The sequence below is a fragment of the Salmo salar genome, chromosome ssa06, assembly GCF_905237065.1.
Source record: "Salmo salar chromosome ssa06, Ssal_v3.1, whole genome shotgun sequence".
Lineage (NCBI taxonomy): Eukaryota > Metazoa > Chordata > Actinopteri > Salmoniformes > Salmonidae > Salmo > Salmo salar.
Genome location: NC_059447.1, coordinates 39,657,978 through 39,677,180, shown reverse-complemented (window position 1 = coordinate 39,677,180; position 19,203 = coordinate 39,657,978). Strand labels below are relative to the sequence as shown.

Below are 19,203 nucleotides of genomic sequence, written 5' to 3'. Positions count from 1 at the left end.
CATATAAATCATGCATTTCTGTCCATTTGAAAACAGTTATGATCAACATTGTCTATTCTTCACTACAGGTAAGGTTGGTTTCATCTCAAAACAATGAGTTCAAGCTCAATAAAACCACAGGTTTAACATGTACAATATTTTAGTAATTGCTTTAAAATAATATGAAAACAATGAGTAAATCTACAGGGAAATGTTATCAACACAAAGCAATGAAAGACAAAAACTATGTCGTATTCACGTAAAAGCAACAAAAATGTTCTGCTTGCTACACATCGTAATATATGCAATGAACACTAAAAAGAATCAAATGGTAAATTACTTTTTTTTAATGAAGCAAAAAAGATTATCACAATGACAAGGGAAATGTCAACTTCACCAGCTCATTTAGCAAACATGTTTTAAAGGGATACTTCAGGATTTTGGTAATTAAGCCGTTTATCTACTTCCCCAGAGTCAGATGCACTGGTGGATTCCATTTTTTTGTCTCTGCGTGCAGTTTGAAGGAAGTTTCTAACTAGCGTTAGCGCATTTGCTAGTAGATACCATACACTTCCACTCATTCAGCTATCGCTAGTTAGCATTGGCTCGCAGATCTACCTCTAACTCATACTGGATGCAGAAACGGTGGTCTATTAGTTAATCTTACTCTGGAGAAGTAGAGAAAGGGCTTAATAGCCAAAATCCCGAAGCATCCCTTTAAAGTCTGTACATTGGTCTAGCATTACAATATTAACAAAGAGAATATGACTACGCTAAAAAAAGTAAAAATCCATCATTACTATAATAAATGGTCTTTCACACAGAGAATAAAAGAACAAGACATTTTCAGTTCAAAATGTAGGGCTCATTTTCCTCGTTTGGTTGCTCAGGCAACCACAGTGCTGTGAACTGTACAAACAGGCCCAAGTGAGACATTTAAAAAGATCATAGTAAAGGTAAGGTGTTGCGTTTGGTTATTGGCACAGTCTGAAGAAAGAACCACATCTCTCATATTGATTACAACGCAGAACGAAGAGGCGCCAAGAGAAGCGTCGGTAGCAACAACGTACAACAATATTTCACTCTACGTTTGAAGGGGCACCATGCTTTAGGAGTCCACAGGAAAGTAGGATGCTCTTGCTGAAAAGGTAAATGGTACAAGTGAACCCGTGTCACCACAGCATTTCTTCAATTTACCCATTGTTAAACAACTACCGCAATTTCATTTTTTTTCTCTCCAAAATCATTCTTTATGCTAAAACACATCTTTGTGACAATGAAATGCTGGTACATTAGGACGTCCATTTTGCAGTTGTCTTGGCTGTTGTAACATGCATAATTGTATACTAGAGTACATGTATTCTACACCTCTTTAGAAGAAATACATAGTAATGAATGTACACAGCCTCCAGACATTGGATGTGATGTTACAGTCTGTGACTATGTCCATAGGGTTCAGCAGAGGAGAACGTCACGAGGCGGTCAGAGATCTGTTGGGAGGACAGGAGACTGGCAAGCAAAAACACCGACCACTGTACGCAGAGGAACACCAACACTAGCACAAGATACCTGGCTAATAGAAGAGCACTGCAAATGATATTTTAAATGAGAGTCTTATAATGGTGGAGGAAAACTCCTCTTTTGTTTCGTCTCTCAGCAATCAGGAACCAGTCCTCATGTCCGTCTGTTGAAACAAAGCTTGCGCTTCTGTTAGTTTCGAAATGTTTCCTTTCCTGGTCTGAATATTCTTCCGGTTTGGGAACAAAACCTTACCATAGAAGTGTGAACATTTTGTTAAGCATATTCTCAATTGATCAAACTCTTCAATGTAATTGGAATTACAGTTCTGATAACAGCAGTCTGTGGTATTGATGAGAGGACAGCGGGTCCGACCGTTCACAGCTCCTCTTCTTTCGTGAGCTTCGACCGTCTTTTCAGTTCACATCATCCAAGAGCAGACGCGGGAATCGCAAATAAACTTGTTTTTCCACAGCAAAACTCTCCAGTTCAAAACCCATGTAGCTTCAGTCATTTTTCAGGAATAGTGGCATACTGTATCACGCCAATGAAAAACCTCCCTCTGGAGGGGGACAACAGCCACAAACATGCAGGTCAGGACTAATGTAAGAGTTAAGAGGTCCCAGTCATAGACCTACTACTGTAAGACATTAGGAAATAAGATAACTGGTCCCACTCGCAGTCTGAGACAAATGCAATAACAAGCTAATGTCTACGTAGATAAGAAATCAGTCGTCTCTCAGCTTGTTAGACGGTAGTAATGATATATCAACGTGATCTCGTCAGACACATGGATTGAGAGACCGGATAATACAACTGAGGTCAATGCCCTTTCCTCGATCAGGCGTTCTACTGGTCGTGTTGCAAGTCCTCCAGATAACAGGATTACATGAGGAACTGAGATGTTTCACTATTATGAAGAACACTCACACGGAATGCTTGAGAAACACTGGTCTTTGTCTTTCAGACATATCATTGCCATAGTATTGTTGAGGTACTTCCAGCCGTTGAAGAACCGTGCCTGGATCCCAACTTGCTATGACAGAGGCCTAGTTCTGTAAAAGGGTGTGAGAGTAGTTTCTAGGCAGTAGTTTCTAGGCCTTTCCACAGCTCTCTGTGTAAGGCATTGCTCAACATCTCCTACAGCAATGAGAGAGAGAGAGTACAGTACATAGCAACATATTGAACAAAATCGCTATCAATAGTAATCAGTGCTAGCCTAGATCGTCCCATAACTGTCTCAGTCCTCACCAAAGCAATGGCAGTTCAGTTTCATTATCTAGTCAGGTGTTCTCTCCTTCACAGCACCATAACTAGTGGTTTTTGCTGTGGTTAACATGGAGACCATTTGATGGTGGATGTCTCCTTCATACAATGTCAAATACAGGAAGACCCCAAAAGTGGCAGTCAAATAAAACCAAAAGATGTTGTTTGAGCAACATATCCTCACGTAAGACATTATCACTCCGTTCAGGATGATATTTGGTGGAATGTTCAGACAGAGGAGAGGAAAAGGAGCAGAGATCGTTCATGAAGAGCTGGAGGCCAGTTGCCTCATTAGTATGTATTGTCCCTGGGCCACGAGGATGGCCCAGCACTGAGGCGAGGCGGTGGTAGGGGGTAGCAGGGGAACAAGGGCCACCACTCAGTCAGTCCACGAGCAGCCCATGAAGCAGATGACAGAGATCACACGATGCTGGAAATACCCTCCCACTGGTCCTCACCCTGCACTGGCTAGCTGCTCCGCTCTGCAGCCCAGCCCGGCCATGTGGAAACATCACGAAAGGGCCTACGGAAAACATTGTAATGACGACAGAACTATTTACACGATGCGTCTGCCTTTCTTAGCTCTGCCATCAAGCACACTTCAAAAGACATATTTGGCTCAGATGTTTGAAGTTGTTGCTGGGGGAGAGGGCTAGTAGGAGCGAAGAGGAAAGGAGATTGGGACTGTAGCCTGGATGAGGATGGAGATGACGTCACAGAGATGTTGAGGGGCATTGGAGAAGAGGTTCCAGAGGCTAGGTGGTTCCACACTGGTGTGTCTGTTGGTGGGTCACGCCCCCGGTGTTGTCTAGAGCTGTGCCGCTGGGTGATGTGGTGGGCGGTGTGGAGTGTGCTGTCGTGAGTGGTGTGCCGATTCGTGTTCTTGGTGCTGTGATGGGTGCTGTGGAGGAACGGGGGTGGAGGTACTGGGACCCGGTCCGCTGTTGGCCAGGTACTTGGCCCTCATGCTGGAGGTGTACTGTTGAGAGAAAGAGACAAGTAGGCGTAACAAAACAGCATGGGATGACCCGTGTATTCACAGATAAAACATTTTCATCGAAAAGAGAACTATAAAAAAATGGAAAAGTCATGAAAGGGCCTCCGGAAAACATTGTAATGAAGACAGAAGTCTTTATATGATGCCTCTGCCTTAGTGGTGTATATTTGATATTTTCTATGTTTGAAAGTGCAGGTCTTTGCCCTGACATCAAAAACACATCACTAATGTAACAAGCTGAGAACAACAGGTCACCTTAACAAATCAATAGAGAGGGTTTGGCTGTGAGGGCTGGAGAATGAACAAGCTCCACACATCACAGATGACAACACCAACAGAGAAAACATTCAGGGTCCCATTCTGACGATGGGGAAAAAATGCAGCACTAGTGTGGAAAAAGAAGATGAACCGGACCATTCCTTTTTAATTGAGTAACTGCGCAGAGTCCATGCGGAATACAGCACTGGGGTTTTGCATTGTGGGAATGTCACCCTGGGAGTCATTTGGACAGCCTATTGTGGACACCTAGGATTAACAATATGTTCAGAATATCTCAGATTCCCCTACACTCAGATTTGGCTGTGAACGGTCTGTGTGTGAGATCAGAAATCTACCTACAGTATCTACCACTAGTATCTACCTACAGTGTCTACATACAGTATCTACCTACCTACAGTATCTACCTACCTATAGAATCTACCTACCTATAGAATCTACCTACCTATAGAATCTACCTACCTATAGAATCTACCTACCTATAGTATCTACCTACCTATAGTATCTACCTACCTACAGTATCTACCTACCTACAGTATCTACCTACCTACAGTATCTACCTACCTACAGTATCTACCTATAGTATCTACAGTATCTGCCTATAGTACCTACCTACAGTACCTACCTACAGTATCTACAGTATCTACCACTAGTATCGACCTACAGTATCTATCACTAGTATCTACCTACAGTATCTACCTACAGTATCTACCACTAGCATCTACCTACAGTATCTACCACTAGCATCTACCTACAGTATCTACCACTAGCATCTACCTACAGTATCTACCACTAGCATCTACCTACAGTATCTATAGTATCTACATATAGTAACTGACTATAGTATCTACCTACAGTGTCTACAGTATCTACCTATAGTATCTACCTACAGTATCTACCTACAGTATCTACCTACAGTATCTACCACTAGTATCTACCTACAGTATCTACCACTAGTATCTACCACTAGTATCTACCTACAGTATCTACCTATAGTACCTACCACTAGTATCTACCTACAGTATCTACCTACAGTATCTACCTACCTACAGTATCTACCTACAGTGTCTACCTACAGTGTCTACCTACAGTGTCTACCTACAGTATCTACCTACAGTATCCGCCTACCTACAGTATCCGCCTACCTACAGTATCCGCCTACCTACAGTATCCGCCTACCTACAGTATCCGCCTACCTACAGTATCCGCCTACCTACAGTATCCGCCTACCTACAGTGTCCGCCTACCTACAGTGTCTGCCTACCTACAGTGTCTGCCTACCTACAGTGTCTGCCTACCTACAGTGTCTGTCTACCTACAGTGTCTGTCTACCTACAGTGTCTGTCTACCTACAGTGTCTGTCTACCTACAGTATCTACCTACCTACAGTATCTACCTACCTACAGTATCTACCTACCTACAGTGTCTACCTACAGTATCTACCTACCTACAGTATCTACCTACTACAGTGTCTACCTACAGTGTCTACCTACAGTGTCTACCTACAGTGTCTACCTACCTACAGTATCCACCAACAGTATCTACCTACCTACAGTGTCTACCTACCTACAGTATCCACCTACAGTATCCACCTACAGTATCCACCTACACTATCTACATATAGTATCTACATACAGTATTTACCTACCTACAGTATCTACCTACCTACAGTATCTACCTACCTACCGTATCTACCTACCATATCTACCTACCATATCTACCTACCATATCTACCTACAGTATCTATAGTATCTACATATAGTAACTGCCTATAGTATCTACCTACAGTGTCTACAGTATCTACCTATAGTATCTACCTATAGTATCTACAATTAGTATCTACCTACAGTATCTACCAGTAGTATCTACCTACAGTATCTACATTTAGTATCTACCACTAGTATCTACCTACAGTATCTACCTACAGTATCTACCACTAGTATCTACCTACAGTATCTACCTACAGTACCTACTACCACTAGTATCTACCACTAGTATCTACCTACAGTATCTATCTACAGTACCTACCTACAGTATCTACCACTAGTATCCACCTACAGTATCCACCACTAGTATCCACCACTAGTATCTACCTACAGTATCTACATACAGTACCTACCACTAGTATCTACCACTAGTATCTACCGACAGTATCCACCTACAGTATCCACCATACAGTACCTACATACAGTACCTACATACAGTACCTACATACAGTACCTACATACAGTACCTACATATAGTACCTACACATAGTATCTATAGCATCTACCACTAGTATCTACCTACACTATCTACATATAGTATCTACCTACACTATCTACCTAGACCATCTACCTACAGTATCTACCTACAGTATCTACAGTGTCTACCTACAGTACCTACCAACAGTATCTACCTACCATATCTACCGATCGTAACTTTCTACCGTATCTATCCATCGTATTTACCGTATCTACCTACAGTATCTACCTATCGTAACTATCTCCCGTATCTACCTACAGTATCTACCTATCGTAACTATCTACCGTATTTACCGTATCTATCCATCGTATCTACCTACCGTATCTATCCATCGTATCTACCTACCGTATCTATCCATCGTATCTACCTACCGTATCTATCCATCGTATCTACCTACCGTATCTATCCATCGTATCTACCTACCGTATCTATCCATCGTATCTACCTACAGTGTCTACCTACAGTATCTACCTACAGTATCTACCTACCTACAGTATCTACCTACACTATCTACCATTAGTATCTACCATTAGTATCTACCTACAGTATCTACATATAGTACCTACCACTAGTATCTACCTAGAGTGTCTACCTACAGTGTCTACCTACAGTGTCTACCTACCTACAGTATCTACCTACACTATCTACCTACACTATTTACCTACAGTATTTACCTACCTACAGTATCTACCTACCATATCTACCTACCATATCTACCTACCATATCTACCTACCATATCTATAGTATCTACATATAGTAACTGCCTATAGTATCTACCTACAGTGTCTACAGTATCTACCTACAGTATCTACCACTAGTATCTACCTACAGTATCTACATACAGTACCTACCACTAGTATCTACCACTAGTATCGACCTACAGTATCTACCACTAGTATCTACCTACAGTATCTACATATAGTATCTATAGCATCTACCACTAGTATCTACCACTAGTATCTACCTACACTATCTACATATAGTATCTACCTACACTATCTACCTACAGTATCTACCTACAGTATCTACCTACAGTATCTACCACTAGTATCTACCTACAGTATCTACATACAGTACCTACCACTAGTATCTACCACTAGTATCGACCTACAGTATCTACATACAGTATCTACCACTAGTATCTACCTACAGTATCTACATATAGTATCTATAGCATCTACCACTAGTATCTACCACTAGTATCTACCTACACTATCTACCTACAGTATCTACCTACAGTATCTACCTACAGTATCTACCTACAGTATCTACAGTGTCTACCTACAGTACCTACCAACAGTATCTACCTACCATATCTACCTACCGTATCTACCTACCGTATCTACCGATCGTAACTATCTACCGTATCTATCCATCTTATTTACAGTATCTACCGTATCTACCGTAACTATCTACCGTATCTACCTACAGTATCTACCTACAGTACCTACCACTAGTATCTACCACTAGTATCTACCTACAGTACCTACCTACAGTATCTACCACTAGTATCTACCTACAGTATCTACCACTAGTATCTACCTACAGTATCTACCACTAGTATCTACCACTAGTATCTACATACAGTACCTACCACTAGTATCTACCACTAGTATCGACCTACAGTATCTACATACAGTATCTACCACTAGTATCTACCTACAGTATCTACATATAGTATCTATAGCATCTACCACTAGTATCTACCACTAGTATCTACCTACACTATCTACATATAGTATCTACCTACACTATCTACCTACACTATCTACCTACAGTATCTACCTACAGTATCTAGTGTCTACCTACAGTATCTACAGTACCTACCAACAGTATCTACCTACCATATCTACCTACCATATCTACCGATCGTAACTATCTACCGTATCTATCCATCTTATTTACAGTATCTACCGTATCTACCTTAACTATCTACCGTATCTACCGTAACTATCTACCGTATCTACCTACAGTATCTACCTATCGTAACTATCTACCGTATCTATCCATCGTATTTACCGTATCTACCTATCGTAACTATCTACCGTAACTATCCATCGTGTCTACCTACCGTATCTATCCATCGTGTCTACCTACCGTATCTATCCATCGTGTCTACCTACCGTATCTATCCATCGTAACTACCTACCGTATCTACCTACCGTATCTATCCATCGTATCTACCTACCGTATCTATCCATCGTATTTACAGTATCTACCGTAACTATCTACCGTATCTACCGTATCTACCTACAGTATCTACCTATCGTAACTATCTACCGTATCTATCCATCGTATTTACCGTATCTACCTATAGTATCTACCTATCGTAACTATCTACCGTAACTATCTACCGTATCTACCTACCGTATCTATCCATCGTGTCTACCTACCGTATCTATCCATCGTATCTACCTACCGTATCTATCCATCGTATCTACCTACCGTATCTATCCACCGTATCTACCTACCGTAACTATCCACCGTAACTGTCCATCGTGTCCGTCTACCATCGTATCTGTCCATCGTGTCCGTCTACCATCGTATCTGTCCATCGTGTCCGTCTACCATCGTATCTGTCCATCGTGTCCGTCTACCATCGTATCTGTCCATCGTGTCCGTCTACCATCGTATCTGTCCATCGTGTCCGTCTACCATCGTATCTGTCCATCGTGTCCGTCTACCATCGTATCTGTCCATCGTGTCCGTCTACCATCGTATCTGTCCATCGTGTCCGTCTACCATCGTATCTGTCCATCGTGTCCGTCTACCGTATCTGTCCATCGTGTCCGTCTACCGTATCTATCCATCGTGTCCGTCTACCGTATCTGTCCATCGTGTCTGTCCATCGTATCCACCATATCCTATCCATCGTGTCTACCGTATAATATCTAATCTATCTAATCTACCGTATCTATCCATCGTGTCTACCGTATCTATCCATCGTGTCTACCGTATCTATCCATCGTGTCTACCGTATCTATCCATCGTGTCTACCGTATCTATCCATCGTGTCTACCGTATCTATCCATCGTGTCTACCGTATCTATCCATCGTGTCTACCGTATCTATCCATCGTGTCTACCGTATCTATCCATCGTGTCTACCGTATCTACCCATCGTGTCTACCGTATCTACCCATCGTATCCGTCCAGCGTATCTACCCATCGTATCCGTCCAGCGTATCTACCCATCGTATCCGTCCAGCGTATCTATCTATCGATCTACAGTTGAAGTCGGAAGTTTACATACGCCTTTGCCAAATACGTTTAAACTCAGTTTTTCACAATTCCTGACATTTAATCCTGGTAAAATTCCCTTTCTTAGGTCAGTTAGGAGTGACACTTTATTTTAAGAATGTGAAATGTCAGAATAATAGTAGATAATTATTTATTTCAGCTTTTATTTCTTTCATCACATTCCCAGGGGGTCAGAAGTTTACATACACTCAATTAGTATTTGGTAGCATCCTTTAACATGGGTCAAACGTTTCAGGGAGCCTTACACAAGCTTCCCACAATAAGTTGGGTGAATTTTGGCCCATACCTCCTGACAGAGCTGGTGTAACTGAGTCAGGTTTGTAGGCCTCCTTGCTCGCACACGCCTTTTTCAGTTCTTCCCACACATTTTCTATAGGATTGAGGTCAGGGCTTTGTGACGGCCACTCCAATACCTTGACTTTGTTGTTACTTAAGCCATTTTGCCACAACCTTGGAAGTATGCTTGGTGTCATTGTCCATTTGGAAGACCCATTTGCAACCACGCTTTAACTTCCTGACCGATGTCTTGAGATGTTGCTTCAATATAGCCACATAACTTTCCTTCCTCAATATGCCATCTTTTTTGTGAAGTGCACCAGTCCCTCCTGCAGCAAAGCACCCACCAAACATGCTGCCGCCACTCCCGTGCTTCACGGTTGCGATGGTGTTCTTTGGCTTGCAAACCTTCCCCTTTTCCTCCAAACATAACAATGTTCATTATGGCCAAACAGTTCTATTTTTTTCATCAGACCAGAGGACATTTCTCCAAAAAGTACAATCTCTGTTCCCATGTGCAGTTGCAAACCATAGTCTGTTTTTTTATGGCGGTTTTTGAGCAGTGGCTTCTTCCTTGCTGAGCGGCCATTCAGGTTGTCAATATAGGACTCGTTATTCTGTGGATATAGATACTTTTGTACCCGTTTCCTCCAGCATCTTTACAAGGTCCTTTGCTGTTGTTCTGGGATTGATTTGCACTTTTCGCACCAAAGTACGTTCATCTCTAGGAGATAGAACGCGTCTCCTTCCTGAGCGGTATGACAGCTGTGTGGTCCCATGGTGATTATACTTGCATACTATTGTTTATACAGATGAACGTGGTACCTTCAGGTGTTTGGAAATTGCTCCCAAGGATGAACCAGACTTGTGGAGGTCTACAATTTGTTTTCTGAAGACTTGTCTGATTTCTTTTGATTTTCCTATGATGTCAAGGAAAGAGGCACTGAGTTTGAAGGTAGGCCTTGAAATACATCCACAGGTACACCTCCAATTGACTCAAATGACGTCAATTAGCCTATCAGAAGCTTCTAAAGCCATGGCATCATTTTCTGGAATTTTCCAAGCTGTTTAAAGGCACAGTCAACTTAGTGTATGTAAACTTCTGACCCACTGGAATTGTGATACAGTGAATTATAAGTGAAATAATCTGTCTGTAAACAATTGTTGGAAAAATGACTTGTGTCATGCACAAAGTAGATGTCCTAACCGACTTGCCAAAACTATAGTTTGTTAACAAGACATTTGTGGAGTGGTTAAAAAACGAGTTTTAATGACTCCAACCTAAGTGTATGTAAACTTCCGATTTCAACTGTACCTAGCTACCGTATCTATCTACCTAGCTACCGTATCTACCTATCATATCTACTGTATCCATCCATCGTATCCTATCTATCTACCATGTCTACCCATCCATCGTACCTACCTACCCATCCATCGTACCTACCTACCTACCTACCTACCTACCTACCTACCTACCTACCTACCTACCTACCTACCTACAGTATCTATCTATCGTATCTACTGTATCCAGCAATCGTATCCTACCTACCATACCTACCGTATACATCTATCGATCCAGTGTATATATAGTATGTTTCTACATGGGAAAGTAAGGGCTTATCATACTGTACTTAGAGATAATAAACCATACTGGAATTGGGTTGGGATGTCACATCTGTGTACATTACAATGTATTTATTGCAAAGGAAGGAGCAGACACAAAACCAGGTGCACTTGCAGTACATACTCTGTGAAAGGATGTGACAGGTTTACAGAACTAACAGGACTTATTCCACTTGCCTATAGCACCTATATAATATACATGCCATTCAGCTGTTATCCAAAGGGACTTGCAGTCATGCGTGTACCTATGATCATCAGCGTTGCCAGCATCATGCTCGGCCAACTGGATATAACCAGACGTTATATCCTGCACACGGTTGTACTGAAAAGTGGACTTTCCAGATCATCATGACTTTCAATGGGAGTCTCTTCGACTTAGAGGTAAAGTGAGGTGGAGATCATCCCACTCCACACTCAGGAGCCATTCTACCCTTTATAGTGTACATCTATGAGCTCTGAAGGCCAGGAGAGAGACTGAGACATAGGTGGAACAACCTGACAATAGCAGAAAGATGTTCTGGCTCACAGAATAACTCAAGACTTCCAAAATGAACCAGTACAAGTCCTGGACCAGGGGAATCTCCTGGCAACAAACTGGATAAAGTTGTTCTCTTCTACAGTAATTAACTCGTTCCTTTTTCAAAACCGTCAATCCCTAAAGAAGTCCACTCAGATGTCATTCACAGTGTCCACTCCTTTCCAGACCCTGCCTGGTTCAGGTGGAAAGGGGAATGCAACAGTCTGAAGGGCTCGGCAGACTGCAACGCAGTTACGTGGATGTCGTTTTTTGTCGGACGTAGGCTTAAATGTTCATGAAAGAAAGGCCATGGTGGGGCCTGAAGGCAGGACAAGAACGTGACGTGTACCACCTAAAACAGCTGCAGAGCTGGGGGATAGGAAGGCATGCTGCCCAAGGGCACAGTCAGGGGACACGCGTTAGGTGAGGTGTTACACTAGCAAGACAGAGGAGGGCAGTGGGGTGGCAGGTAACTCTGGATAGGGTGTGGGTGGTTGGGGTTGGGGGGAGTAGACTTGGTTTGGGGGGAACACAGGCCAGTAAGTGAAGGTGGGTGGGGGGGGGGGCATTGTCTGTACCTGTTAGCATAGCAGAGGAGGTTACCAAAACGATCTCTCACTCGCCGAGGGCTTTAACTGCCAGCTGTTGCGGCTGTAACTGTCCATGCCGGCAGTCAAATACAACTGTGTGTGGGTTTGCAGGAAAGAAAACAACAGCGACAAGACAGTATAGAGAAGATGCACAGCGCAGAGCCTAGGCCCAAGCAGACACACTGACAGCAAGGAGGGGCTCAGCCTCCAGGACAGGAGAGCAACCGGCCAGGGAGGACCAGGGACCACTGACAGAGGGATCCAGGTTGACTTACAACACACAACCTATGGAGACTGGTGGCTAGGATCGTCATGTTGACTCTAGCTCTTACTGTGAGCCAAACTCACTTGAATATGTCAAAATAAGAGGCAAAAACAAAACACCGACTACACAGACATCATTTCCAAAACCAGGCCCCGTTGGCAGACTGTTTACTTTAAAACAAGATCTCATCGGAAAGATCTTTCATCATCATCATTATCGTGTCCTACACAACGGCTGCCAAATGACCCAGTCAGTGGAGGGGTTCTGTCCATCAGTGTTTAACGTAGACATTGGGACACTTACCGAGGGAGGAGGGGACTCTCTCTCTATCAGTGGGGTGTTCTCACACCGCGGGTTCTGGAAGGCATTGGCATTCTGGGTCCTGTGTAACAGAACACACACACACTCCACGGTTAATCACAGGCGGGGATGGAACTACACCTGCAGAACCTGCGCGCGCACACACGCACGCACGCACAGAAACAGGTGCACAAACACGTACATGACTTACCGACCCTCAAAATATACTTTCCATGGCACAGAAGCACGTACACCCACATATACAAACAGTTCATGATACCATTTAAACCCCTACAGGCACCACAGACACAGAACCCCACAGAACATCCATGGCTGTACTGTACTGTACAATCCACCAAAACCCCTCCCCCAGCCTCCATCCTAAGAGGTCCATTCATAAGGCTGTTGGGTTTCAAAGGGCCACAGCTGGAGAGCAACAGCTGCATCGCTCGTGGCCGCCAGAATGTGATCCTCTAGGGAGAGCTGAGCACAGCTCCTCTCTTTCTCAGCGGTGCCCTAAACGTGGAGGCTGTGCTAGTACAGCCCTGGGTCACATGGTATCTCACATTCCTCAATCCTCACCACCACAGCCTGCTTTGAACCTTTCAACACTGAGAAAGTGGAGGGGAAGTGCACCCACTGTTCCCCAGCGATTGTCTTTGAGACGAGTGTTCCATGGGATTGGTGTTACTGTACTCACATGTACTCCGTGACGGGGGCGTTGCTAACGGTGTGTGCTGCAGCAGGGATGCTGGTCTCGCTGCCGTAGCTGCTGCCACAGCTGTACAGGCTGGGCATGTGGACGCGGTACAGGTTGTCGTGGTTCTGCAGTCTGCTTCCGTGGGACACGGACTCCTCCTCGCTGTCCGCCTCGTTCCTATAGAGACAGAGAGAGAGAGAGCGAGACACTGCTGAGTCACACATCCACCAGGACACATACTACCAGGGTTGGAGTCAATTCCGTTTCAATTCAGGAAGAAAACAGAAATTCCAATCTGACTTCCACATTTTCTCATAGAAAATCATTGAGGAAAAGGCAACAGAAAACATGTCATACCCTAAGGATGCAGCGCCCCCTGCTTGGACCAATTGAGATATTACATGTGACTAACACATTTCAGTTAATTACTATAGCTCCTGCCTTGGGAAAATCTGCGTAATTTTGTAAATGCTGGATCTCTATGGAAAGATGCATCATTCACCCAAGTTTTGTCAAACTCGGGCTATTGCGTGTGACGAACGCACAAACGGACAAGGACACATCCACTGTCCCGTTCTCAATTTCATTGTGGGGGACAAAAATTAGAATGACAGTTTATTTCCAAATTGAAATGGAATTGACTACAACCCTGCAGAGCGACAAACGGCCACAAGGTGGAGCCCTCTCCCACTGATGGGGAGAGCAGCAGCGGCACAAAAACAGGCACATTCACAGTCACGTTTTGCATTCATCCACGGCCACGTTTCTAGTCAATTTCTTCACTGCCCAAGGGGAGACGAAAGATGTCTTCTCTTTGAAAAAGGGAACGCAGCAAATCCCCGCTGAGCTTAAGGAATAAAACCACGCTCCACTAAGATAAACGTATTCTGTTTCCACACAAATATTACAGATTGATCTGCTACAATACGGATTGGTTTACTTTGTCATTTCTGTTCAAACGTGAGCTGTGTTTGTGACTAGCGCAAGGGCACCACTGAAAGCCCACATTGTCACATTTTCAAAAAACAAAGACATTTCCCCCTGTAGCACAACGGTCAAGGTACAGTGAGGGGGAAAAGTATTTGATCCCCTGCTGATTTTGTACGTTTGCCCACTGACAAAGAAATGATCAGTCTACAATTTTAATGGTAGGTTTATTTGAACAGTGAGAGACAGAATAACAACAAAAAAATCCTGAAAAACGCATGTCAAAAATGTTATAAATTGATTTGCATTTTAATGAGGGAAATAAGTATTTGATCCCCTCTCAATCAGAAAGATTTCTGGCTCCCAGGTGTATTTTATACAGGTAACGAGCTGAGATTAGGAGCACACTCTTAAAGGGAGTGCTCCTAATCTCAGCTTGTTACCTGTATAAAAGACACCTGTCCACAGAAGCAATCAATCAATCAGATTCCAAACTCTCCACCATGGCCAAGACCAAAGAGCTCTCCAAGGATGTCAGGGACAAGATTGTAGACCTACACAAGGCTGGAATGGGCTACAAGACCATCGCCAAGCAGCTTGGTGAGAAGGTGATGACAGTTGGTGCGATTATTTGCAAATAGAAGAAACACAAAAGAACTGTCAATCTCCCTCGGCCTGGGGCTTCCATGCAAGATCTCACCTTGTGGAGTTGCAATGATCATGAGAACGATGAGGAATCAGGCCAGAACTACACGGGAGGCTCTTGTCAATGATCTCAAGGCAGCTGGGACCATAGTCATCAAGAAAACAACTGGTAACACACTACGCCGTGAAGGACTGAAATCCTGCAGCGCCCGCAAGGTCCCCCTGCTCAAGAAAGCACATATACATGCCCGTCTGAAGTTTGCCAATGAACATCTGAATAATTCAGAGGACAACTGGGTGAAAGTGTTGTGGTCAGATGAGACCAAAATGGAGCTCTTTGGCATCAACTCAACTCGCCGTGTTTGGAGGAGGAGGAATGCTGCCTATGACCCCAAGAACACCATCCCCACCCTCAAACATGGAGGTGGAAACATTATGCTTTGGGGGTGTTTTTCTGCTAAGGGGCCAGGACAACTTCACCGCATCAAAGGGACGATGGACGGGGCCATGTACCGTCAAATCTTGGGTGAGAACCTCCTTCCCTCAGCCAGGGCATTGAAAATGGGTCGTGGATGGGTATTCCAGCATGAGAATGACCCAAAACACACGGCCAAGGCAACAAAGGAGTGGCTCAAGAAGAAGCACATTAAGGTCCTGGAGTGGCCTAGCCAGTCTCCAGACCTTAATCCCATAGACAATCTGTGGAGGGAGCTGAAGGTTCGAGTTGCCAAACGTCAGCCTCGAAACCTTAATGACTTGGAGAAGATCTACAAAGAGGAGTGGGACATTTACATTTAAGTCATTTAGCAGACGCTCTTATCCAGAGCGACTTACAAATTGGTGGATTCACCTTATGGTATCCAGTGGAACAACCACTTTACAATAGTGCATCTAAATCTTTTAAGGGGGGGAGGGTAGGGGGGGGTTAGAAGGATTACTTTATCCTATCCTAGGTATTCCTTAAAGAGGTTGGGTTTCAGGTGTCTCTGGAAGGTGGTGATTGACTCCGCTGTCCTGGCGTCGTGAGGGAGCTTGTTCCACCGTTGGGGTGCCAGAGCAGCGAACAGTTTTGACTGGGCTGAGCGGGAACTGTGCTTCCTCAGAGGTAGGGAGGCGAGCAGGCCAGAGGTGGATGAACGCAGTGCCCTTGTTTGGGTGTAGGGCCTATAATCTCAGGAGGGACAAAATCCCTCCTGAGATGTGTGCAAACCTGGTGGCCAACTACAAGAAACGTCTGACCTCTGTGATTGCCAACAAGGGTTTTGCCACCAAGTACTAAGTCATGTTTTGCAGAGGGGTCAAATACTTATTTCCCTCGTTAAAATGCAAATCATTTTATAACATTTTTGACATGCGTTTTTCTGGATTTTTGTGTTGTTATTCTGTCTCTCACTGTTCAAATAAACCTACCATTAAAATTATAGACTGATCATTTCTTTGTCAGTGGGCAAACGTACAAAATCAGCAGGGGATCAAATACTTTCCCCCCCTCACTGTATAAAACATGGACAACAAAAGAAGACAGAAATAGCCCTTGTGGTGCTGCAGTGAATAGCGCTGATGATGATGATGACATGGTGGAGCTTGTCTCCCTCTAGTGTTCAACACACCACCCACAGGGTTCTCCTCCACACAGCTAATTAATGACATCATCCCATTCAGGGCAGCAGCACGCTTTCACCCATACAGAACATTACAAAGACAGTATGTAGTGGGGAGGGGGTATAACTAATTTCCAACATTACCGTGTTCATATATAAAACATATCAATGGAATGGCTTATGGCATTAAAAGCAGTAAAGCTTAATGGCGGGTTATTAAGAACTACATGCGTCATTAAAACAATGAGTTATTACTCAAACAACTGTATGTCATTTAGAAGATGCATTCCTATAAAAAACCCTTTGCTGTATAACAGGAACAGCGAGCTGGGATCAAACTGCAGAACAGAACATATTCACCAGTATCCTCAGAACTCTGCTAATTACAGAGTGGAGTTAAACTGGAGACGTGACCTGGGACAGCTAACTCTCGTCTCTTACAAGGCATTATGATTAATCCTCCCCATCTGCTGCTGATCGGGTCGCCCAGCGGAGGGAAATCAGATGGATTTCATAAAGTACAACGTCAACCTCCAAAATTACACCCCTCCATGCAAAGGTTGCAATAGACTTAGGCAAAGCTTTGCACGATTAGGGAGAGGGGGATAACAGGAAGTGATATATTTGGGGAAGCAGCTGGGCCCTCCTGGCCAGGTCCCATGGAACTCGCTGCCAGTGTTCCACACACTAGCAACGGAAGACTTTAAGCAGCTAACAGTCTGGGGTTTAGAAACTCTTCAGGAAAAAACTATTAAATTCTATAATAGTATTGTCTCTGTCTGTTTACAGGCATATCATTATCATTTGAGTCATTTCCGTGTAATGTAAAAATGGGACTTAAGAGGCTACAGTCCGTGGTTCAGGCAAAAGCTCTATGAACTAATGTATGAGTTAGATTGGAAGCAATTCTAAATGGTTTCTCAAACCCTGAAATACTTCAAAACATCGCTTATTTTCCGAACCATTTTCCTCATAGACATGGAACACTAACATAGAAACAGAAATAGCATTGAGGTCCAATTGGACGGACTGTATGTGGTACTGGAGGATAGTGGTGTGTACGGTGGATGGGTTCTGACCTCTTGTTGTTCCAGGTGTGAGGTAGGCTGCAGACGATGGAGCTGAACATGAGAGCCGTGACGAAGGAGAAGAGCACCAGGTAGATCAGGCCCTCCAGTCCATCATAACACAAGCCTGTTATAGCCTGGACATAGTCCTGGAACACAACACAACAACACAGTTAATAACACAAGCCTGTTATAGCCTGGACATAGTCCTGGAACACAACACAGCAACACAGTTAATAACACAAGCCTGTTATAGCCTGGACATAGTCCTGGAACACAACACAGCAACACAGTTAATAACACAAGCCTGTTATAGCCTGGACATAGTCCTGGAACACAGCAACACAGTTAATAACACAAGCCTGTTATAGCCTGGACATAGTCCTGGAACACAACACAGCAACACAGTTAATAACACAAGCCTGTTATAGCCTGGACATAGTCCTGGAACACAACACAGCAACACAGTTAATAACACAAGCCTGTTATAGCCTGGACATAGTCCTGGAACACAGCAACACAGTTAATAACACAAGCCTGTTATAGCCTGGACATAGTCCTGGAACACAACACAGCAACACAGTTAATAACACAAGCCTGTTATAGCCTGGACATAGTCCTGGAACACAACACAGCAACACAGTTAATAACACAAGCCTGTTATAGCCTAGACATAGTCCTGGAACACAACACAACCCTGTTATAGCCTGGACCTAGTCCTGGAACACAACACAACCCTGTTATAGCCTGAACCTAGTCCTGGAACACAACACAGCAACAGACAAGACATTTATAATGGTACCTGACATTATTTATGATCACAGTACGCAATTCCTGACATTTAATCATAGTAAAAATTCCCTGTCTTAGGTCAGTTAGGATCATCACTTTATTTTAAGAATGTGAAATGTCAGAATATTAGTAGAGAATGATATATTTCAGCTTTTATTTCTTTCATCACATTCCCAATGGGTCAGAAATGTACATACCCTCAATTAGTATTTGGTAGCATTGCCTTTAAATTGTTTAACTTGGGTCAAACGTTTCAGGTAGCCTTCCACAAGCTTCCCACAAAAAGTTGGGTGAATTTTGGCCCATTCCTCCTGGCAGAGCTGGTGTAACTGAGTCAGGTTTGTAGGCCTCCTTGCTTG

General features: G+C 43.6%; 1 protein-coding gene across 2 annotated transcripts in view; it reads right to left on the bottom strand.

Annotated features, from left to right (window-relative positions):
- Positions 1-310: 310 nt before the first annotated feature.
- The window catches only part of LOC106607330 (protein tweety homolog 3), a 69,176-nt gene continuing 50,283 nt past the window's right edge, over positions 311-19,203 (bottom strand). Inside the window, exons 11-14 of one of the 2 annotated variants that reach the window (XM_045720545.1) lie at positions 18,065-18,201; positions 13,813-13,989; positions 13,116-13,194; positions 311-3,742 (exon numbers count right to left, since the gene is read on the bottom strand). In XM_045720545.1, the coding sequence (XP_045576501.1) occupies positions 3,572-3,742; positions 13,116-13,194; positions 13,813-13,989; positions 18,065-18,201 (564 nt within the window). In that variant the 3' untranslated portion in view covers positions 311-3,571. Of the gene's footprint in view, positions 3,743-12,524; positions 12,641-13,115; positions 13,195-13,812; positions 13,990-18,064; positions 18,202-19,203 lie in introns of those variants that run through there. The other variant, XM_045720546.1, reaches the window with a different exon arrangement.